Here is a 24,294-nt window from a genome sequence, read left to right on the forward strand (position 1 = left end):
AGATTGCAAGTGGAAGAGCATTTGTCTGGTTATGACCCTTTTTCAACAAGTTAACATAAAGCTAGATCAGACACACGTTATCATAGTGTAAAATATCTATTGCCATCTTTAAATTTTTTTTTCATATATTAGATATTTATCTTTGAATATGAACTATTGATTAAAGCATAGCATTTGAGTGACTAACCTTTGCATCTCCCTTCATTTTGCCGGTCTGATAGCTTTATAGAACTGTACAGATTGAAAATTCTTAAAATATGAATGATCCACATAGTTGACTTCATAGGGATGTCCCTTCTTTGCTTTCCTGCAGATGTCAATGTAGTCAGCTGTAACGATATAAGACCGGTTCTGTAATTGTTTCTCGATCATTACATGCATACTATCGACTTCCATCTGCGTACCTCCAAATATTTGTGAATAATTGTGACATTATTTATCATAACCACATTAAGTAGGGCACTGCTCATTACAGTATTTCGGTTCTGATAGGCGCAACCGTCTGTAAATAAAATAATTTCTGGATTCTCATTTATTAGTTTTTAGCAGATAGTATTTTTGCGATTACATTCTCTTGTATAAACATTGATACAATTATAGCAAATTCATCAGAGTTTAAACCTCCTTATGACTCGTTCCGTAGAAAACAGTCACCCTGTTAAGTTTTTAAATCAAAAATACACAAGTTATGTACACACAACTTTTGGAGCGTGGTGTTAATAATAACACAGCCTGAGCCTGAAGATGTATTGTGAATATATACTCTTTATTTTGCTTGTCAGTTTCTTTTTCATCTCGCGCTTCATTCTTTTTTGCTACGTGTACCTCATATGTATATGTGTTTAGAAATAAGACCTAGTTTATAACTATGACAAGTCTCACGCATGGTGTTTTTGGGTTTAAACAGGGACTTTTTTCAAAGTAAGTGCATTAGAAAATGTAGATATGGATAACGGTGACATATGTTTTGATTTACAGTGTTGGATATACAGGAACTTCTGTTTCGACCTGATATCTGTCTGCAGATATAGTTTAGACGTTCGTTGCCTACAATAATGCATAAAATCGATAAAATCATTAAGTTCTTTTTATATTTTTCGAACGGTTTTGATTTTGAAATGACGTTTTCTTGTTCGGCGATTCGTGCTGTTTTCGGAGGTTTGCTCCGAGTATTGGCACTCTAGAACCAAACACTTATAGAACTGTAATATGTCTTTTATTTCTTTATGCCCTTTCACCCCTGATTCTCCTTTACTAGCTGAATGTCCTTTGACATAATGGTGACTCTTGCCGTGAATAGCGCATAAATTGGTAAGTGCAAACAAACCTACTAAATACTTCCTATAAAACCATAACTGCCGAACTCTGAAAACGTAAATCTGTTTTAAAACGTCCATGGTTTTAAAATCTTGTTTGATTTCACGGACAAGACATTGGAAAGGTAGTTTTCTGATAAGTAACTCAGTACTTTTCTGGTAACGTCTAATTTCACGAATGGTTAGGGTACCTGACCTGTAATGATGAGGTTTTTAACTCCTCGAATGGTAGCTCCACTCTTACGAGCAGCTTTGGTTTCTAACTGTTTACTCGATGCTTTACCACCAGTGGATTTTCGCGTTGTTTGCTTTGTACGTTAGTTTTTCCAATGCAAAGTGTATTTAGAAATAACGTCTTACACACCCTAATCACTTCTTCGCTGCTCCTAAGTTGATATATCAACGTGATTGTCTGTTTAGACTTCCTCAGCTACACGTCATCATGCAAGCAAGAGTAGGAGTAAGAAAAGGTTTGGGAAGAAAGAATAAATCTTTGCTGAGGAATATCAGAGATTGGACTAACCTCAGTGTTGAACAGATATTTCACGTTGCAAAAGATAGGGAAGCTTTTAAAGAAGTGATCGCCAACCTTCGTTAGAAGACGGCACAATCACATGATCTGTTTTATAGTATTTGCTAAGTATTTTTTGAAGTAATTTCTATAGATCTATTGTTTCTTTATATCTTCCTCTGGAACATAAACACCAATAATAATTGTGATATATGACCTTTATCAAATTTTAATTTTGTGTCTTTCCATTTTAGATGTCCACTTCTTGTCTATTAATATAGTGGCATTATACTCGATATATTTTTAGTTTGATGATTATTTCTAATTTCTCCAATACGAATAACCATTCAGTAGCTAGGTAAGTTGGATGGTGAGCATGTCATATTTGAGTTTTCCAACCTACCTGGTTTTCCTTCTTAATCGATATGTTTCAGTTAATTTATAGCTACCGGAAAGTCGCCTTTCTGTCTTTTTCGTGCATAACGTACATCCATTGTACGCAATGCATCCAGTGGTTACGCGGCGCCTAGCCTTCGAGGACGTAAGAGTAGGAATTGTTGATTCGTCGGAATTCGTGGACATTGTTCAGAGTTTTTTTTGCCAGAGTGAACATAGACAACCCACAATGTCTCCACAGTTCCTAACTGATTTTCGGATATTCCAATTTCTTCAAGTGTCCATCTATCAATTATTATCTTTCGCAAAACATTACAAAAAGACCACCAGAGCGATTCGGACCGCAATATTTACCAATTCTTTTATTAATTTATTTTTACGTTGATTACAATTATCAAGTTTTTTAAGTCCAATGCCTTGTTTATGTTTTATTCCGTTTTCATCAAACAATAAGTCAGTAACGCTTCGTTTTTCCTGACTCGGGACTTTTCATCAAAAAATATTGTCAGCCATTTTTTTCGAACAGATTTTTTGTAAACAAACATGTTAGGTTAGTAATATAAGTAACAATAATAAAGTGCATATGAACACATAATTAAGATAAAAACTACGAAAGAAAGTATAGTTATTGAAAAAGAGAAACAGTATCATTTCTTTATTAAATAAAAAAATATTTATTTAATAAATATTTCTTTATAAATTTATAAACCAGTACGTAGGCCGTATAATATATTATACGTCATTGTCAAATCTGTACGAAAAACATGGCTGATGAAAAGCCATATTTATTGATGCTGCCACGTAATGCCGTAGGTATTTCTAAGTAGAATAACAATCTTATTTTCTAACGAGCGTGGGACAAAATTATAGTATTCAGTGTAATATTCATAATCATTTTTATTATCCCGGGAAAAACAAATTGTATACTAGTTATGAGAAAAAGTAGATACTTATTTTTATGTACATTAAATACAGTAATTACTAAACCACCTCACAAAAAGTATGTTACATGGAATACAAAAGATGTTATTCGAATTATTATTTGTTTTAGGTGGTAATTAGAATCTTAATTATGTTGTTTTTAAAGTTTTTAAATTGTTTCTAACGTCAATATATAATATGTACAAATATAATCAAGTCATTTAATTAAATTATCCAAAATAACCTAACAGTTACTTATGTTTTATACATATTACTATAAAAGGCGATTTTTTTCCAATTATTCTCCAGTTAATATGAGTACCCAAGTATTCTCCATTCTAATAGGAAGAGGAGAGTACGAATGCATTTTATCACACTTTTCGATATTTTTAATGAATATTTGGATAGCTATCCTCTCGGAATAAAAGTAAATGGGGTTTACATTAATATAACATAAAGTATATTGACGACACAGTACTGTATAGGATAATGGATAAGAACATTGAAGAACTACAACAAATAATTATCATCATTCTTTCGCGTACTTTGAATTCGATGTGCCACCAGGGATTTCTGTATTAAGAAAATTGTATCAAATTGTGTCATATTCTCTGTGTATATATAGTCTGTTCTTCGCGGTGGTAGTTTGTCCCGATTCTTCCAACTTGAAGGAATCTCTATCCTATAATAATAGTCTTATCCTATTTATCATTGTTCAGTCATTTTACTTGGCCTGCAAATCTCCATTTTGTCTTTGATACTTTTTCTATAATCTCTACAATTACTGTTCTTTTGCAAATCTCTTTTACGTTGTCCTTTAATGTAATTTCTAATATTGATCTTTCCATTTTCCTATGTATGTTTTTAATTTATTTGCATTGTTTATAGTGAGCGTTAATGTTAATATCCATATGTTAGAGCTGGAAGCACGCATTGATTTTATGTCTTTTTGTAAAGGCTCATAGGGATTTGACGATTACATATATTGCTTTTATATCATAGTATGCAGCACAACAAAACCAATCTTCTTTTTATCTCTTGCATGTAGTTGACTCTAGTGATTTTTAGGGGGTGACAAAAGTATCTATATTCTGTAACTTTATCTATGGTGTTAGTTACTAATTTTATGATTACTGCAGTGAGCAGTAATCATAAAATTTTTTGATCTAAGATACTTCCTGTTTCCCACAATGCTTAATTATATTCCACAGTGTACTTACTTTTAGAAATATTAAGTTCATCCGCCACTTCACTGCTTGTTTTATTGCGGCGATAAATTTTAAACAACACCTCACAATTTTTTGATTTGTAGAGTACCACGAACCATCTTATTTAAATAATATGAGTCGCTCAATTTGACAAGGAATTAGCCGTAGAATATAGTTTGACGTTTGTTGAAGTTTCTGGCTGCATTGTTTTCGCAGCCTAGTTGTCTTATCTTGTTTGGTTTTTGGCAATTACTTGTTACTGTCCCATTATTTATTTGTCACTTACATATTTTGATGATCCTTATTACATTAATATGTTATATAGATCGTACAAAAGATATTAATTATCATGATCATGAATGTGTTGCTTGTGTGAGTCCATTTCAGAAGGTAAAAGAAATAATAAATTAGACTTACTCACAATCAATTTAATTTAACTATCAGACGACCGGTTTCGCTTTCTACAATATGCAAAGCATCTTCAGGTCACGATACAAAGTTAAATAAATGCTGAAAATAATAAACCCATATTAGGGTGTTGTCTAATAAAGGTAAAACAAAGATAGGTGATATAAATTATATAAATTACAGTAATTATGCCAATATTACATGTCTGTGGTTTTTAAAAATGAATAAAATGTTTAAGCAGACAAGGTAAGACCCACAAATTGGTAAAATAGTCTATTAAACTGTAATGAATTAATAAATAAACAAATAAATAAAACATTACTTACATGCCGGTACTCTATTAATTGATGGTTGAAAGAACATGGTTCAAACTATCTTGTATTGTTGATTGGAGAACTCAAGTCAACTATTGTAATTGTTTAACAGTAAACGGGGAAGTTCTTGAGGAGACAGATTTTATCCAATGAAGTAGAGATAGGTAAATGTAATTGTTTGTTTGATGAAAGTAATGTTCTATATCATTAAGTTCTTTAAAATTATTTATATTTATTCTGGAGATATATTTATGAAATGTGTGTTATTTATTGAGATTTTTATTTTTGTTTTGGAAGGTGACAGTTGTGAGACAATGAATAAGAATAGATGTACAAACTGTGTGGGTGTGCAATTATATCAGCTTGTAATTATCAAATTTCTTTGATAAAGTTATGTTACAATATGTGGCAAATTGTTGTAAAGTCCAATATATTAAGTTAAAAATTAAAATTAAGACACTTTAGGACACACAGAAAACACACAGAAAACACACAGAAAACACTTAAAAAACGGGGGGACGAAACAGACATTAAATTTAAAAAGGGGGGGATTTTAAAAGAACTACATCTCTTACTTGGAGACAATGAGTTTTTTATGTGTTATATATCAGATTTTAGAGGTAAACTTGACAAATGTAGGTTAAAGTGTGACAGTTCTTCTTCTATTTTAAATGCTGTAAGTTAAGCTGTAAGTTATCTAGTTTTATGAAATAAGCTGATATTAATAAATGTCTAAAAATTTTTAATTTTAAATTTAGATATCAAAGTTATTTGATGTGTTAATATTGGCATACTTTAACAAACTTTAAATATTAATTATGTTTTGTGATTATTTATCCTTAAGTATTGTTTTTATAGCATTATTATCGTAATTATTAAAACCAAAATGGTACAGTAGGCGGTACAGTAGATTAGCGCGAAGCTTCGTATTATGTTTTCTGTATTTTCAAAATTTAAATAAAATTTTTAAAATTGAATAAAATAATTTTATTATTTATTTATTTATATTTTAAACAAATTATATTAATATTAAAATAATTCAATAAATTATTATGTTTGCTCCTAACACCACCTTCTAACGTATTAACAAAGCATACGTTGTTTACATCTGAAAGACCTATCAAATTCACACAAAATATTAAATTATTAATAAAATATAAATAAATATCTTCTGATAGTAAATTTAATTATTTTAAAGCGAGAAGTGTCATAAAAATTTAAACAGGCGATTCAATATTGTTATCAATTTTATGACATTTATGACTTTTAAATTTTGATAATCGTTACGAATCGTTCTTTTATTGACAGATATTTTTTAATTTATTGCTTCCCATTTAATGTCTTTATTTTGTTAGTTAGTTTCCATGCAGTTTTTAATTAAAACCTGCTTAGAATAAATATATGATGACTAAATAGAAACGCTTTGATCGAGAGTAGTGAATCATGTGAAGAACCTCTATTTCCTGACGCTACCCTCAGCATTTTACTGTAGAGAAAAAAGTAATACAACGCCAGTATAGAAGCTTCGCTTCAATAATTATAAATTAACAGTCAAACACCTGAATTTGTTATATATTTTAATTTATCCCATTAGTTGTTATTGCTCGTAAAAGAATACTAAAGAGAGCATGGGAGAAGCAGTGTAGTTTTCATATTACGATTTCAGTTGCTACTTTCTTCAATTTTAATAAAACTTTAACGCCTACTATCAAGGCATCTATAAGTTCCTACTTTGACAATAATATTTCTAACCAGTATGATTCTACCTTTATGATGATATGGGTTAGAATGTTTGCTAATTATGATCCATTTTTCGTTTTAACATTTATTTTCAGACCAAGTTCAGCTTATATTATTCCTTCTTCTTAGCCTTCTCTTGTTCATTTTTGGACATAGGCCTCTCCCAACTCCTTTCATCGATCTCTACCCTGAGCAACATACTTCGAATTTGTTTCGGCTATTCTTTTTATGTCGTCCACTCATCTCATCTGTGGTCTTCAATTTTGTATTGAGGCATTCCAACGTTGGTCTTTTTGTCCGCAGTGTGACCTGCAAAGCTCAATTTGAGTTTGGCAATTTTTGTTGTGATATCCTTAACTTTTGTTTTTAATCTTACCCAGTCGTTCCTCTTTTTATCTGACAGTCGTATACCTAACATTGCTCTTTTCATTGCCCTTTCTGTTGTGGTTAGTTTATTCATATTTGCCTTGGATTGGGCCCAGGTTTGACATCCATATGTCATGATAGGAAGGATGCATGGGTTGAACACTTTGCTCCTCAAGTATTGAGGTATTTTGCGGTTCTTCAGTATCCAACTGAGTTTTCCAAATCCTGCCCATGCCAGTCTTGCTCTTCTAGTGATTTCCGCACTTTGGGTTTCGTTGTCAAGTTCCATAATTTGGCCTAGGTAGATATATTCCTGGACTTATTCTATCTCACTGCCATTTAACTTGTTGCCATTAACGTTGATGCCAAATGTTGACCAATTTGTAGTTTTGAAGACGTCTTCTAGGACTAGATTAAAAAGCTTTGGAGATATTACGTCGCCTTGTCTAACTCCTCTCTTAATGGGAATGGGATTTGTATTTTCGTCTAGTTGTACTATGATAATTGCGTTTTCATATATATTATATATTAGTTGCCTATATCTCGAAATTATTTTACAATCATTAATAGCCTAGCCCACATCCCGATACTATCAAATGCCTTTTCCTAGTTTACGAAGGCAAGAAATACGGGTAGTTGGTACTCATTTGCCTTCTCTATCAGTGTTCTCATTGTCAGCAGATGGTCTGATGTACTTTTTCCTGTGTCTGATGATGTTTCTGTCTGATGATGTTTCCTTTGCGAAAGCCAGCCTGTTCAATCGATTGTTAATAATTCTCATAAACAGCTTGTGTACTTAACTGAGCATCTATATAGGTCATAATTCTTTAGGTCACATTTGTCCCCTTTTTTGTGTAAGAGTACTACTATACTCTTGTTCCAGTCTTTAGTGATTTTATCATTATGGAGACATCTATTAAATAGCTCTGTTAGTATAGGGATTGTTACTGTCTTGCTTGTTTTCAAGAGCTCGGCAATTATACCGTCGTGTCCTGGAGCTTTATTATTTTTTTAGCTCTTTTAAAGCTCTTTCTATTTCAAATTCTTCTATATTTGGTAGTACCTCTGATCCCAGGATTTTTTATTTTTCTTTTGACCTTTTCTTTTGCTGATTCATTAGGCTGACTTTTCGAGCTGCACAAGGTTTTGTAGACGTCTTCGACTCTCTTTGTTATTTTATACTTACCCTTCTCTTCCTTATTATTGGTGTCTTTAATTGTGATGATTTTTGGACACCTAGTGTCGGTCTTAGACATTTTGGACCCCTGTTGTTTTCAATGACTTGCTCTATTAAGTTCTCGTTCCTTTTTTTTTATATTTTTTTTTATATCGCGTTACACGCTAAGACCTTTCGGAATTCCTCTTCATATGTTTTTACTTTAAAGGCATATATCCGCGTAGTTTTTTTAAATATTCTTTTTCTCTCTTTTTTCATGTTAATATTTATTTTCGCTCTAATGATGCGATGGTCACTACCAATTGTTATTTTGTTTATTGTTGTGACGTCTTCAAATATTCTTTTGTTATTTGAGAGAAAATAGTCATATTTCATTTTTGGTAGTTCCGGTAGGTGCGATCCATGTCCACTTTCTGTTGGGTTTCCTTTCTTCCAATTTTGCTGTTAAAATCTCCCATTATTATTATTTTGGATTCTTTGTTGTAGTCTATTGCTTTTTAAGGTCTTCGTAAAAATTATTTATTTCGTAATCAGTTGCTGTTTCAGTTTGAGCATAAACCTGCACAAGCTTTATTTTGGTTTGTGAATTTTGTTTTAAGATCATGTGTGTAACCCTGTCCGAGATGCTATGAATTATTTGAATTTGTGATTTTCTCTTCTTGTATATTAAGAAACCTACTCCACCGTATGTGTAATCTTCTTTGCCTTTGTAATAGAACCTATTGTCTGAATGTAAGTCCACATACCCTTCAAATATTCTTTTAACTTCTTATAGTCCCATTATGTCCCAATAATTCATGTTCCTTTCTCTTCTAGTTCGTAGAGTTTTTCATCTTTTGCCAAGGAACGTATGTTGTAGGTTGCTATATGGAGTCGTATGGGGTTCTTCTTCGATTTACCCCCCCCCCCCCCGAGTCCTTGTGGAAGACCGTTGTTTCGGTGTGGGACTAGTATATTATAATAAATTATATCTAGTATAAAGTTTCTTCTAAAAGTTTCTACCCACCTGGGGGATGGTACCTTCCGTGTCTCTGTCAAAATCGACATTTTTTATTTTTAGAGATTTTGGGCCATATCCCACCACGCTGGCCAGACGGGTTGGTGGGGTAGAAGAATGTGTAATGTCGACCGTTGCAACCAAGGTCAAGCGGCCTACTCAGTTCAGCCAACAACCCTCTGAAAGATTGGTCGGCACCACTCACTCTTAATGGAATTACATTTCTTTAACTCCAGTTGTTACAGTTATTTCGCTGATACTCGGTCGTCAGAGCCTCGTTTGTGATAACAGGGTTCACCAACGTGAAGGTGAGGTTGACTTGAGTAGTAGAGGCTATTTGAGAAGCATCACTACCTCCAATGAAACCCCATATTGTTGTATTCTTAACATACACATAATAACTGTAAATTCTTTATACTTTTGTTCAACAAAACAGTATCTTCTGCATGCCTTATCAACTTCGTTGACAATCATACCTATATCAAAGCTCTCCATGATTTCACTAAATATAAGTTCGGACCATATATTGAACAGAAACGGCGAAAATACATATTCCTGTTTCACTTTTTTTTTTATATACTCTTCGGATCTTCTTTCATCAATTGGAAATAAAGAAATCTGGTTCCTATTTATACAAATAGATTATTATACAATATATGTTTGGTATCACTTGTTTGCTGAACTAAAGAATTCTAGATGAAGGAAATGAAAATTAAAATTACAAAATCATTATTGAGATCAGAATACGCAAATATGGTCCAAATCACCATTACTTACAGCACAAAAAGAGATAAAAACTAAAACAAAAAATGAGGTAGCGATAAACACGCCAGTAGCATTCACAGCGATTAGTATTGAAAAAATAGATACAATCGATACACAGAGGAAACACATATACGCACAAAACAGTTTAAACATATTTTTAGGACTTATTTTTTGAAAAATTGTTTAATATAAATTTATTTATAACATTAGTACATTATAGTAAAACATTACAAGAGTAGTCTCTGAAATTTTGGTAAAGAAGTATTAAAAATTGAGCCCACGACAGCTAATTTTCCAAGATAAAAAAAGTCACTTTGCGGTGTTCATCGTAACTTATAAATGGATCATCTGGTAGTTAATACAAAACCAAAAAGATTTCGTTAGTTTATTACTTTCCCTAGGTCGTAACCTCGAGATATTCATTTTATTGTTTTTTCAAATTTTAGAAATAAAAAAGACGAATTTGTTTAATTTTCGAAAAATTTTTGTTTAAGTTTGAGTAATTTGATATTGTAAAATTAATTATAACAACAAAATGGATTATATCTCCACGTTGCGACCTAAAAGTTTATTTCTAAAAGAAGTGTGCAAAATTTGAAAATGATCGGTCTAGTAGTTTTTGAGATAGAGTGGACACTGACTTGAAAAAATTATTTCGAGAAAAACGCATTTAAAAAAATCTATTCCAGGCCATTATAGCGACGTGCTTTCTGACAAAATATCTAGAGCATCTTTTTCTCTGCTCTAGTATTTCGATTGATATCTGCCGCGCGTGCATAGCTATGAGAACTTGACCCTGTACTTATTCCAATTTCTATGTGAGTGCTTACTCACCTTACTCACTCGCTCACCTCATTCACTCACCTCATTCTCTCACCTCACTCAATTCATTCACTCACCTCACTCAATTTATTCACTCACCTCACTCACTCACTCACTCATTCACTCACTCATTCACTCACTCACTCACTCAGTCACTCACCTCACTCACTCACCTCACTCACTCACCTCACTCACCCACCTCACTCACTCACCTCACCTCACCTCACTCACTCACTCACCTGACTTACTTATCTCACTCACTTACCTCACTAACTCACCTCACTCACTGATAAATTAATATGTCCATCAATTTTGCTCCGAATACTCTGAAATTTTAATTGGATACTCTTAGTATACAAAATAAAAAACAATGCAAAAAAATCGGTTGCCTGTAAAGTCGGTTTAACGGGCGAAGATTTTACGTGACAATGTCTTTTTCTCGGTAGAATATTTATTGATATAAATATTATTAAATTGCACAATAGGAACAAGGAATTGAATGAAAATAAGAATTGCACAAATTTTAACTATAGAAATATATTTTGTTTACTAAAACATTGTACATGTAAACTTAAACTTAACTACAGTTATGTTACGTAAACTATATTACTTAACTATAGTTTACGATAATGAAATATTAGTGTACAATTATTTACCTTTATTGTTGTAGTTGTTGTAAATGACGAATCTAAGCACTCCACATTTTCACTACAGACACAGCTGACGATACTTTAACCACACGTGTGAACTTGTATTATGACGCTTTCTCGGTTTTCCAACGCCAAGAACGCTCGAGAAAGACAGAGACACAAGCACGCACCGATTCAACGCGCCTAATTCTCTAGTGCTGCGCGCGCAGCGGACCGATCATGTTTGAGTGGGAGAGAGACGCAAGGCATTCGCCGGTCCGGCGGGCCTCTCTCTCGTTCGGTGACTCATCGTAACAGACGTGAGCGGGCGTTACACTTTTTCATGAGTGACTCCGAGCCACAACCTAATTTAAGACGTTGTCACGTCAAAATATTACATCCCATTTAAATGGAGAATTCCGTATGTTAATTGGAATGCTCAGGTTAAATCAATTCTCAGAATGAATATTGAATGTTTTCCTTTTACATATATTGGACTATACGTGTTCCTATACGATTTCAATTAGTTTTCAGTTAAATGCATGTTCATTCTACCACTGACTGCCTTAACACGTGCAAAGTTGCTGGGGGAAGTGCAGTGTTGTATTGCCATATCGTTCGAGTATTCGCTCTTCTTTTCATTTACGTTTTTCATGCGTCATATTTTTTATTCTCTGCTTCTCGCGTATGCGCCTAGCTTAAAGAACACCATCAAAATGTTAGTCCACCTGCATATTAGTTTTACAATAGAAATGACTATAGTTAGAAATTAAATTTCGAAATCGCGAAATCTTTACTTGGCGAATTCAATATATTATAAAATAAACAAATTCAAATTATATTTTTGAAAAAATTACACTATTTATTTTCACAAGTTTCCCCATCACGTGACTTCTTCAGTTGTCAGTATAGGCACAGAATAAATAACAATCAGAATGCCCAGTCTCAGATGCTGCCTTTGAAGTTTGTCATCACGCGATCGCCATATTTTAAACGGAAAAATAGACTCGAATTGAGAAATTTGTGACAGGCTACGACACAACTGTAATTTAAATTTTTAGAGATTAATAATTTAGTAAATTTGAAATAATTTAATATATTCTTCAACTAAAAGTACGAATAAAATAGTGCATATTATGTCTATAGTTGCCGTAAATAAATTAAACCTGGTTAATTTTTCTATGCACACAAGATAAAATGTCACTGAACAGCACTGGTTCCGATTAAAACATGGCTGATTCCGTCTGCGAGAACGAGATGCGCGTACTTATTTTTTCAAGCAGAGTGGGCATTCTGAGTGTTTCTTATTCTGTGATATAGAAAAGAATGTCATGAGTAAATAAATGTAGTGGATTTTTTTAAAATATAAATTGAGTTTATTTCGTTTATAAGATGACTATGTGCAATGGAGTACTGGTTAGGAAATACCGATCTACTTTTAAAGTGAAGATGACACTTACATTTGTATTTATTTATGAATATGTTGTCTTTTTCTTCAGTATAAGACTAGCATGATGCGTAGTATTATATCAAGCTTGCTGTCCTCTTGTTTTTTGCTATGTTTGCGTTAAATTTCTTCGCACAATGGCTTCAGAGAGATATAGAATTAAGCTAAAATAACATAAGAGATAACTAAATTATTTTACTATTTCTCTGTTCTAGGATGATGGATCTGATGATGGTCGAGGTGAAGCCTCACCGGTGACGAGCCAGCCTTCTCCCAATAGAAGTCAAAATGCTCCTGTATATGCTATGCCACCGCCTCCTGCAATGGGAGAAAGTGCCGCGCTAAATCAAGGTGATGTTCCAGTTTATACGCCTGGTGAGTGAGCTAGGAACGTATTGTTCTTAAATTACTAAGTGACCTTTTTATTCTTGAAATGTGTAGGATTTAGTGATTTCTTCTAGCCCTCAGGCCTTGAAGTGACCTTTAAAGACATTCTAGTGATAGTTTCTCGTACTCGCTCCAGAATTCGTTTCATAAAGAGAAATAGAAAGCCATTCTATTCAATGGAATAAGTTGTGCACTCTGGTTGGTTTCCATCATCACTTTCTTCGTGTGAAAACGATAATATCATTAGCTCGTTGTATGTCAGGATAAATTTTTGTGGGAAGAATATCAAGAGATTTTGGAGATATTCTTGTACAATTGGTATATTCTGCAACATCTTTACAGCAGATTCCTTCAGAAGTAAACTTAAAGCAGCTCGTTTATCTCTTCATCCTAAATACTTTTCGTTATCAAGAGTCTTTTGAAAGTTTATTAACACATCTTCCAAAACATCTAAGTATCATAATACTTTTGAATATTTTTTTGAAAGTTTTCGGTAGTACCACACTTTTTTCGTCACAATTTTTATTGCTTATGTTTTATTGAAGAATTTACCCACCAGGGACATATAATCGTGTAGAATCTTGTTTTTAATTTTCGGTTTAGCTTTCTCGCCAGTTATTGGGAGACAGTTCCAACCTTTCTCTCATCGCCTTTGATAATATCTGACGCAGTCTCAGGTGAAACGTCAGTGCGAAATAATTTCAGACCACGGTCTATAAACCCAGAAAACATCATTAGAGCTGTTTAGCTATTTCTCTCAACTCTGATCTATGACAAAAGTATTGTTGTTCCGAAGCTGTTTTCTTATCACATTTTAGTACTGTTTATCGTCTTTAATGTGAATTAACCATAACTTCAATTGAAAACATGTTTATTTTGGCGTTTCGTTTTTCACTTCGGAAATCTAAATGTTTCTTGGTTTCTTGTCTACGTTTGTGTAATCCAACAGGTTATTAGTTATAGTTTGACATGCTTTACGTTTGTTATTTGTTTTGAGAACGAAATCGAAACGTCAGAATAAATGTGTTTTCAACTGAAATAGTGGTTATTTCCCATTAAAGATGATAAATAAAAATTATTTTTAGTATTAAATAATCCGCTTAATAGGTATATATTTATGTGATTTACTTATATTAATTAATTTATTTTTTATAATACAATCGAAAGTAAGGTTATGTTAACATTGTGGGTAACTTGAAATAAGCTACAGCAAAATTATTATATTACGGTTACATTGATATTAGTAAAATTTACGTGATACTTGACATAAATAAGTCAGAAACAAGATCATATCATCACCCTCTATTTATTAATATCGCCTATATTGTTCTTGCTTTAAAAAATTCCACTTATTTCTAATTTTTATTTTAGATTTATTCGCCAAACATTAGAGGGAATAAAGAAAACAGGTATAGAAGTCGCAGTCGGTCTTTTAGGTACAAGACTTACCGCATTTCTGTCCCGGATTGTTTTGAATTATGACATAATTAATATACCACTTATAGAGTAAAATATACAAACCAAACATATGTAGGGTCAGTAAGAAGATGTGATCTTTAATTTTTCTTAACATGATGTAATCTGTTTTCTTTGTCTACTTTTATGTAATCTATGTGTATGTAATCTGTTATTGGTTATATTTTGACATGCTTTACGTTTATTATGTTTTTTTTTAATTTTCGAGACTAGCGATGCGACTAAAAACGTGAACATGGAGACAAAACTTTATTTTATCTCACTTGCCGTAATTAAGTCGAGTCATACAGCGAATATGAAATTTTTCAGTCTAGTAATTCGTTGGGATGTTGAAAGTGAATTTGCAAAACGTATATTTTTTTTCAACTTGAATGAACCCATAATCAAAACTTAGATAATTCTGTTGAATCTCAAGATAGTTTTCGTTTTAATTGTGGTTTCTTTTTAGTCGTCATTAAGCTTAGGTAAATAAGCAAATAAGATAGTGAAACATATGCAGTGATTTAACCAAAAATATGCATTTATTTTAGAAAATATACATATAATAATAAAAAATATATATAAAAAGTTAGTATAGCATTTTTATTGAAAATAGCACGTCTTTTAACAATAGCTAAAAAAGGTTTAAAATATGTTCTAACAAAAACTTGTACCTAACCTAACCTAATTGAGTCCATATATTTGTAAATTAAAAATTTTCTTTTGACATCAGCGGATGTAATTTGCAAAAATAAAACAAATTTTTTCGAAACAATTTCTAACCTTAATTCTGAAAGAATCTGACAACCATTATTAGTTAATAATTGCTTAAAATTATTGAAAAATATTTCCAGTATTATTTCTGACCTATTGGCAACATAATTTAAATCCTTTTATTAATGTTGTGCTTTATGATAGTAATAACAACTTTAATTATTGACATTAATAAAAAATAAATATAAAAAATTGGTAATATGATAGCAGTTTTATTGAAAATAACATCTTCAATAAAACCTCAACAATAAATAATCAAGTTCTGTTTAAAACTTGTGACAAGAACTGGGCTAATATCTGGTACATTATATTTGTAAATTGAAATTTTTTTTTGACGCTGACGGATGTAATAGGGCATTTTTTAAAACATAATATTTGGTTTTAATTTTTTTTTTGAACAATTCCCAACTAGAGCTTTACGTACTTCAGAAAGAATCGGACAACCATTGTTAATTTGAATAATTGCTTCATATTTGAATAATTGCTTTATAATATTTGAAGTATGTCCTTTCCAGTATTAGTTTCAACCTATTGGCAAAATTATTTAACTTCTTTTATTAATGCCGTGCTTTCTAACTTTGATGATTCCAATTGCGAAATACCTTTTTGGAATATACTATAAATTGATTTTATGAATAACAGTTGCTGCTTAATGGCGTTATTTTTTAAAAATTGTTTAGTATCCAGTAGAGATTGGAAACTTTCATACGTTATAAAAGCGTCAATTATGTTATTTAGTACTACACGATAATCCGAATAGAAAAATTCTGCCTCTAACCACGTTCCCCATTGTAGTCGAACGGGTTGTGGTGAAGTGGATGATGATGAAGTAATTCTTTGTAAGATTGAATTCTTATAAGAGATTTAACAAGTTTGACATGCGCCAAACAAGTAACGTGTAATAAATTGAAACAAAACGCTTTTAAACGGTGTACCTGTTTTCGCCATATTATGGTGCATCATTAAATAAAATAAGCAATAATTTGTAACTAGGAACAGCTGCAAAAATTGCAAAAGAATGCTGCAGGAGATTGATATTGTTAACGCATTGGTTTTTAAGGAAATGGAATAGGATTTTGGTAACATCTGATCGCTAAGATCTCCAATCAATATACTACCAATATTCCTTCCTGATAAATCACTGTTTTCGTCAATGTCTTCTGCGCCGTCTTCCTTCGAAGGTTGGCGATCCAATGCGTTACAGCTACTCCCGAAACGGAGACTCTGAAGATCTCGGTCGATGTGTTGCTAACCAGATTTTTGAGCCAAGATTTTTGTCTTCTTCCTATTGATCTTTTACTCTGAATTTTTTCTTAATGATAATCGTAGTATTTCGCTTCTGACATGTTTCGTTTACATGTCCAATGTTTGTTAGTTTACGCTCTTTGATCGTTGGCATCAATTCCTCTTTCTTCTGCACTATGCTAAGAACTTTACGGTATTTGTTGTTCTTTCGTTTTTAATACATCAGACTTATCATGCGGTAATCGCCACATCTAGATATATTAGATTTTTTGGGTAAAATGATAAAAGTTGATTTCATCCAATCTGAAGGTATTTTTCCAATTCTGTATCAAACCACAAAACACTGTGCTGTTAAACAAATCTCTCTAAAGGCTTAACCCCAACCCGTCTTCGTGTACCAGGAGCTTTAGAGTTTCAGCGTGTACCTCTTCTTTAGTGATGAAACGACTTCTTGCATTGATCTCATTGCCATATGGGGGTCGCTGTTAATTTTTATTATTCCACTGTTCTTTTTGTAATTTCTGCCTGTTATTTTGTTGATTTTTTCATGTATAAAAGGAGTGAAATGAAGTGAAATTACATTTTATAAAGTCTTTTATAGGAATATGCAAAATTCCAAATATGTGCAGAAAATATGCACAATATGTATTTTGCATATTTGCATATTTGTTGCAAGTCTAGATATTATCAATGCATTATAATGTATAAAACAGGTAAGAACCGCTGCGGACAGAAGATAATGTCTAGGCGAAGACGGGTGTAGTAGTAAACTCACTCAATTTTGAGCGTTGTCGCCAGGTTTAGTCCGAGAGTCAACTATTATATATAACTGAATTTTATACCCTGTTGGACAACTATAAATTTGGCCGGCTGTCAGGATCTTTGCAAAAGATTTTCAGTACAGTATAAATTAAATAATAGTTTTTTTAAAATTAATGTCTAATATTTGTTTATCAGTTATAAATTTTTATTCACCCACGTTCATGGTAAACTGTTTATAGACATTTATTATCATAACTATTTAGATCATTTCGGTTACTTGTCAGATTTGCCTATATAACTTTGCCTAAATACCTATTGAAATAGAATAAGTTGAGTTTGTTGTAACTTGTAATCAATCACGTCGTCAATTCCAAATTTCGATGTTCTTTGAACTTTCGCGGGTTTTCCTTACTTTGATAAATACTACAGTATAACAAAGCGCATGCTTTCTTCTGTTATTTTCTACAAGTAACCTATAATCTTCCAGTTCAGTAGGCTTTTATTTTTACAAACCAAACAAATTGGTCTTAGGCCGTCGTATTTTTTGCCTATCTCTTTTATTTCAAATGATTTCACGTCTCTGGTTTTTTTAAATGATTTTTTTAATTTGTTGTGTTTCGAATGATAAAATGAGCATGCCCAAATGATAACCGATAACCAGATAAAGTAGCGTGCCACACTTTTGACAAATAAAATAATAGCATAACTAATCTTGTACGTTATAATCAATAATAACATAACTTCATTAATAATGTTATAATTGGTTATAAGTTTAACTAAAATTTAACTAAACTGCTAATCCAATCTTATTGGAAGCTACTGGACGACTAATATCGTCCAGTAGCTTCCAATAAGATTGGATATATATATATATATATATATATATATATATATATATATATATATATATATATATATATATATATATATATATATATAATAAAAGGTTATTCCTAATATCGTCCAGTAGCTTCCAATAAGATTGGATATCGCTGGTGACCTGGCAATACCTCCCAAGTGATGTCAAACACTTTTTTCAGGAGACACAAAAAACTGATTAAATCGTTACTATAAGGACTTTTTTATTATTTTTTAAGTCAGTGGTTTAAATAATATAAGCCACAACGTTGCTTTGAAATAAAATAGTAGAATTGTTAAATTATGTATTTATTAGAACACTTAGGATATATTGATTCTTCAATATTGTCAAATAGGATATTTTACAACACTTTATTTTGCCTATAGGAGAAAATGATATAATAAAAAACATTGCTAACTTTTCTTTTCCAACTTAAAAAATTATTTCTTACAACTTAAAACAAAAACAAAAATAAAAAAAAAGTTTCTTTTAGGGTATTTTGTTAAATATGCACACATATTTTTTAAAATAATGATTCGAAACTGCAAAATTATTCATGTAAAAGTGCATCGTAAAATGCATGCGTATCTTTGGGAAGAACTGATTATAACTCCTGCAGATGTTGCCACTTTTCAGACTTAATCTTGCATGGTCCTTGTAACAGTTTGGGATATTCCAATATTGTTGGCATAGTTTTTGGTCTACATGGGAGTTCTTTGTATTCATCCTCATAATCTAATTTTACTCTTATAGTGCCACATGGATCATATTGAATACTCTTGATGTCATTGATTACTGGATCGTTGGTTTTTCTTCCAGGCCTAATAGAAGAGTATCTTAAATACTTAGAGGAGGAGAAATCTTTGAAAAATGAAGATTCCAGCAGTCGAGTTCTGTAAGGGGCAGGAGTTTTTCTCGCTTCCTTCGTTACTGACTCATAATCGCTAGGCAAATGGATTTCTCTATGCCTAAGACATCTTTCGATAACGCTATGTACTGAATCACACTCCATCTGAGTGTGACCCGGCTCAAGAAATTTTTGGTATACAAAGATATTGTATCTCATAGCAAAATTTAATAGTGCATTAGCTAAAACACTGTTTCTGTTCTGATACCCACATCCATCGGAGAACATCACGATTGGTGTTTTAGAATCAGTCAAGCAATACGTCTTCAAGTTATGCATAATGCAACTTGTGAATGTTGATGCTTTCATTATATTATTCTGATGTTCAGAGAACCAGTAACAGAGGGCATCTTTTGTCCTAAGGTCATACACTGTAAAATTGTGACAACAGAGCTTTGTTTTGAAATAGATTTTATTAGCGGGAAGAAAAGGACATAACTTGACTGCCTGTAGATCCATTGTAATGACTATTAGATTGCCTTTTTCCCCTTCTTCTTTATCAGTATTCTTAGCTTGTCTCGCAAGATCTTTCCTTTTTATATGCAACTGATATTTGTCTTCGGAAATATTTCCATATTTAAACGAAAAACAAGTATTACACTGGTCTTTTTTTGGCTTGTATAGTGACAAGTTCTTCTCTTTAAACTTCTTAGAAAAAACATTTCTTCCCAATGGAGTTACTTTTTTGTCGTTGCAAAAGTCATGACAGTAGACACTGTAAAGTTGAGCCATGTTTTGAAAGGTGTTTTCCAGGTACAGTTTAAGAGTATCTCGACGACAGTAATGAGATGGAAGTTTGGGTAATGATTCAAAAAAGTTATTTAATAATTCATAGTCCGTATCGAATCTCCTTCTTACGTATTCCTTGGTGGTTATACTTGTAGAAGCTTCTTTACTCATTCCAAATTTGCTGTTATCGATCCAAGCTTGAACCGTTTTGTAGCCAAGATCTAGTGTATTTAAGAACATGGTAGACAAACTTCAAGATTTTCGTTTGCATCGTTTAAATAATAATGATATGTGCCTAATCTCCTGGAATTTTCTTTGGTTTTCGTACGAGTTGGAAATTTTATAACATGTGATGCGACGAAAACTTTACGCTGATCCCAATTCAGATCTTTCCAAAACTTTTCAAAAATAGCTGCCCTACATTCTTCAGATATTTCCGTGCAAAACCTCACTTTAGAGTTTTTACATTTGTTTGAGTTACATGTTTCTTTAATGCTTCTCCCATTTTTTGGACAATTTTGTCTCATTTTCTCTCCTTTATTTTTACTAAATCCAAGATAAGGTTTTCCTTTCATCCTTAACCTTTTGTTTTTATTTCTGATCCATAGTGATGGATCAGGAACGCTTTTTCTCTTTCTAGCTTCATTATTTTGAGTCTCAACCAATACTTCTTCATTGTCAATATCAGGATGATTGAATTTTTTATCCGTTGAATCATTATTCGTTCCAGAACTTGCCTTGGACTCTGAGCTAATGAATTCTTCTTCACTTGGGACATAGTCGTCGGTGTCAGGTCCACTATCCTGTTCATCTTCGCTCGAAATTTCGTAAGGTACAAGACTTCTTACCAACAATGGTTTAGAACTGCAAAAAATAAAAAAATGGTGGTATTACTACCTATTTGTAATGTTAAAATTAAATCAAATTGGTATATTTTTAAAGGTATGTGGGTCAATAGAACACTTAGATTATAAAAAAATCTGGACATACATTTAATTTAATTTTTCGATTACCCCACACGCCGTTAAAACTGCAAAATTTTTTATACTGACTTACTTGTGATTGTTGTCTTGATTATTAGACTGCGAAATATCACAGACGGTACTGTTTTCAGTCTCGGTCATAAGGTACTCTGTTTGGTCACACGAAGTGTTAATTATTTTTGGCGATAACTGACTATCCGCTAAAATTTCACTAATGGAGAAAGCATCAAGAACTTTATCTTCAATGATATTATTATCATTCTCCGATTCAGTACTATCCATTAAATAAATTGGCATATTTTCTAAGTCAAAAAATTCTGAGTTTAAATTCGTATTTTCCCCAAGCTCGATGGCAGTATTTTGTACGTTATCATCATAAAACCCCTTTGCAGATCAGGTTTTTCATTTTCTTTGTTAACCATTGATACCATAAGTTTGGTTCTATTTGAGATCATGTTCCTAAAAGCAAAAAAAAATACTTGTAAAATAATATAAAATTACCAAACATTTATGTAACGGATCCAAATAATTTAAACATGTAGAGTAATTATCAATAAAATGCCGATACCATAAAATCTTACCTGATTTGTGACATTCCTTTTTTAAAGACTTTTTTTGTTAATTTTGAAGACTGAAATTTTGTTAAGAATAAAAAAAAACCTTAGGGTTCTAAAATTGTATTTAAAATAATGAATGCAAAGTCTCCTATTTAAGTTTTCAAATTTTTTTTAATGGCAATTACTCCTATGTAAATTAAATAGCAGAAACATCCTTCTAGTTTCGATAAAATTAAGTAATGTGTCTAAAATACCTTTAACATAACTAAATAAACACACAATTGAATGTTGAATAAACAATTGAAATACTTACGCAGTTAGTATGATTTTCACAATAAAACGTCAGACAAGTCCAAGCACGCCCGTAGCGCATAACTTTACCACACAAACTAGTTAGATAGGATAATTTGCGTCTTGGTTATTTCCTCTAGTCAGGTAGGAGAATTTTCAATAGCGATTTTTAGGCTATCGGCTTAATCATACAAATACGAGATTTTAAACAAAGGTGTATCTTTATGCTACATGTTTAAATCTGGAAAAATCTCATTTTTGGCAAAAATGGCAGATAGGAGGTATTGCCAGGTCACCCGCGATATATATATATATATATATATATATATATATATATATATATATATATATATATATATATATATTATATATTATATATTATATAGTAATGCAATAATATACTTATATGTGTGCATCTTTTATTTGAACGTCTTTATTCTACGTAAAGAGTGCAAATGATTGTCCAACATCGTCCAGTAGCTTCCAGTAAGCTTGTTTTCGCAGTTTACTTAAATCGCCATCGATAAGTTCGAGAATCGAGGAAAAATGCTTGTCAAAATTCTAAATTGGAAAGTAGGAAAGTTTATATTGGCAATACAATTCATTCCATATCGAAATAATTTTAATGAACAAAATAATGAAATATTATATTTATCAAAAGTGTGGGCAGAATTTATAGTTAAATATTAAACGTATAAACAACAAATAATTATATTTACAATTTCTAACTTAAATATTGTAATCTACAGCAGTGAATTGAAAAAAAATGTATTTTTAATCTCATATACACAAATAAAAAATAAAAATTAACAAAAACCTCGGATAGTAATATTAATTCATTCCTACAATATTTAATGTAATAAGTGAAATATGTATGGACCTGTGCTGATCAAATCTAATTCTCACATGAAATTTCTCAATATATCCCAATATATCTCTTTGAGACCTAGTGGTATGTCATATGCTTTCTCCTGATCAATCACGAGTACTAGGTGCTCCTTTTTTTCTTATATTTATTAGTTATTATTATATTTTTTCATTAGAAGTGATCTAAATCTCTTCTTGAAATACCTTGCATAAATCAAAACTAATTATCACATACTTCTCTTGAAACGCCAGATATTATAATGTTGGAGTTCCTTGCGCTAAGGAAGTATTTTTTCCTTGAACCACCGAACTTCTCCCACTGACTAATAAACGGTGGTATGCTGGGCCACAGTTTAAAGCTTAAAAGAGTTTTAATGCTTAAGTTTAATGCTTAAAAGATTCTTTTTAAAGCAATATACTGTGGCTGGGCATTCACAGACTATCAAGAGAAAAACAGTCGTGTTTGAATGGGAATTCAAATAATATGTCTTGTTCGCAGTCTGAAGTTGTGTGTTACCTCGCTATAGCACACCGTGAAATAATGAAAAAGAAGCGAAAACAACGTATAGTTTGGCTTAAAAATTGGATAGAAAAAAGGAACGAATTGTCTCACGCCCATTTAATTCATAAACTGTTAGTATAAACACTTGATTACAGAAATTATCTCAGGATGTCTGAAAAATTATACAATGAATTGTTGTCTTTAGTAGCTATAGTACAAACTAACATAGCTGACTATAATTGAAAAATTGAAAAGAGAAGTGAAAAAATCGAAAAAATTTGACAAAAACTGACGACTTGGCTCGCTGGCTGGGATCGACAAACGATTTTACATGACGAGCCGATTAAAAATATGACGCGGACGAGGCTCGTCGGTATGTAAAACTGCGGTATTGCAATGATCATACGGATATTGACATCTCATCGTCAGAAGAAAAATAAGAGAAGCCAAAGGGAAACAAAAAACAGAACAATGCCAAGAAATAGAGGAGTATCAGAGTCGATATTATAGCTTCAACGTTTATCGAAAGGTGAAGGAAATAGCTGGAACGTTCCGAAAACGCAACAGCGGAAAAATAACAGATGATCAAGGCAATCTTGCCGTAACCAACGAAGATAAAAAGAAAGTATGGGAAGAATACTTGGAGAAGCTTTTCCATGACCTTAGAACAATACAAGAGCCCACTATTGAAGAAAATTCAGGTCCCGAAATCCTATCAGAAGAAATAACGGCAGCCGTAAGACAAATGAAAGATGGAAAAGAATCACCGGGTCTTAATGAAATTCCTGCAGAACTGTTGAAGCTATTAGATCCAGAAAAAATAAAAATAATGACTGAAATATTTAATGAAATATGCAAGGCAGGAAAAATACCAGTAAAGTGGCTCAAATGGGAGTTTGTACCATTGCCCAAAAAACCAGGAGCAAAAGTTTGTAAAGATTATAGGACCATAGACCAAG

The 24,294-nt window shown here is 32.0% G+C and overlaps 2 protein-coding genes and 1 pseudogene across 4 annotated transcripts in view; 1 reads left to right on the plus strand and 2 right to left on the minus strand.

Annotated features, from left to right (window-relative positions):
- LOC140437037 (dnaJ homolog subfamily C member 5-like) overlaps positions 1 to 24,294 on the plus strand; it is a 158,327-nt gene that overhangs the window by 127,458 nt on the left and 6,575 nt on the right. Inside the window, exons 4-5 of one of the 3 annotated variants that reach the window (XM_072526270.1) lie at positions 13,233 to 13,392; positions 14,776 to 15,722. In XM_072526270.1, coding sequence (XP_072382371.1) covers positions 13,233 to 13,392; positions 14,776 to 14,795 — 180 coding nt within the window. In that variant the 3' untranslated portion in view covers positions 14,796 to 15,722. Of the gene's footprint in view, positions 1 to 13,232; positions 13,393 to 14,775; positions 15,723 to 24,294 lie in introns of those variants that run through there. The other 2 variants (XM_072526268.1, XM_072526269.1) reach the window with 2 other exon arrangements.
- On the minus strand, positions 1,225 to 8,436 carry LOC140437903 (histone H3.2-like; annotated as a pseudogene).
- On the minus strand, positions 18,546 to 23,769 carry LOC140437036 (uncharacterized). The gene is made up of 2 exons (XM_072526267.1): positions 21,192 to 23,769; positions 18,546 to 20,999 (listed from the first exon to the last, which is right to left on the minus strand). Exons 1-2 carry the CDS (start codon positions 21,413 to 21,415, stop codon positions 20,366 to 20,368), a joined length of 858 nt encoding a protein of 285 aa, XP_072382368.1. The 5' UTR covers positions 21,416 to 23,769; the 3' UTR covers positions 18,546 to 20,365.

The sequence above is a fragment of the Diabrotica undecimpunctata genome, chromosome 3 (assembly GCF_040954645.1).
Source record: "Diabrotica undecimpunctata isolate CICGRU chromosome 3, icDiaUnde3, whole genome shotgun sequence".
Lineage (NCBI taxonomy): Eukaryota > Metazoa > Arthropoda > Insecta > Coleoptera > Chrysomelidae > Diabrotica > Diabrotica undecimpunctata.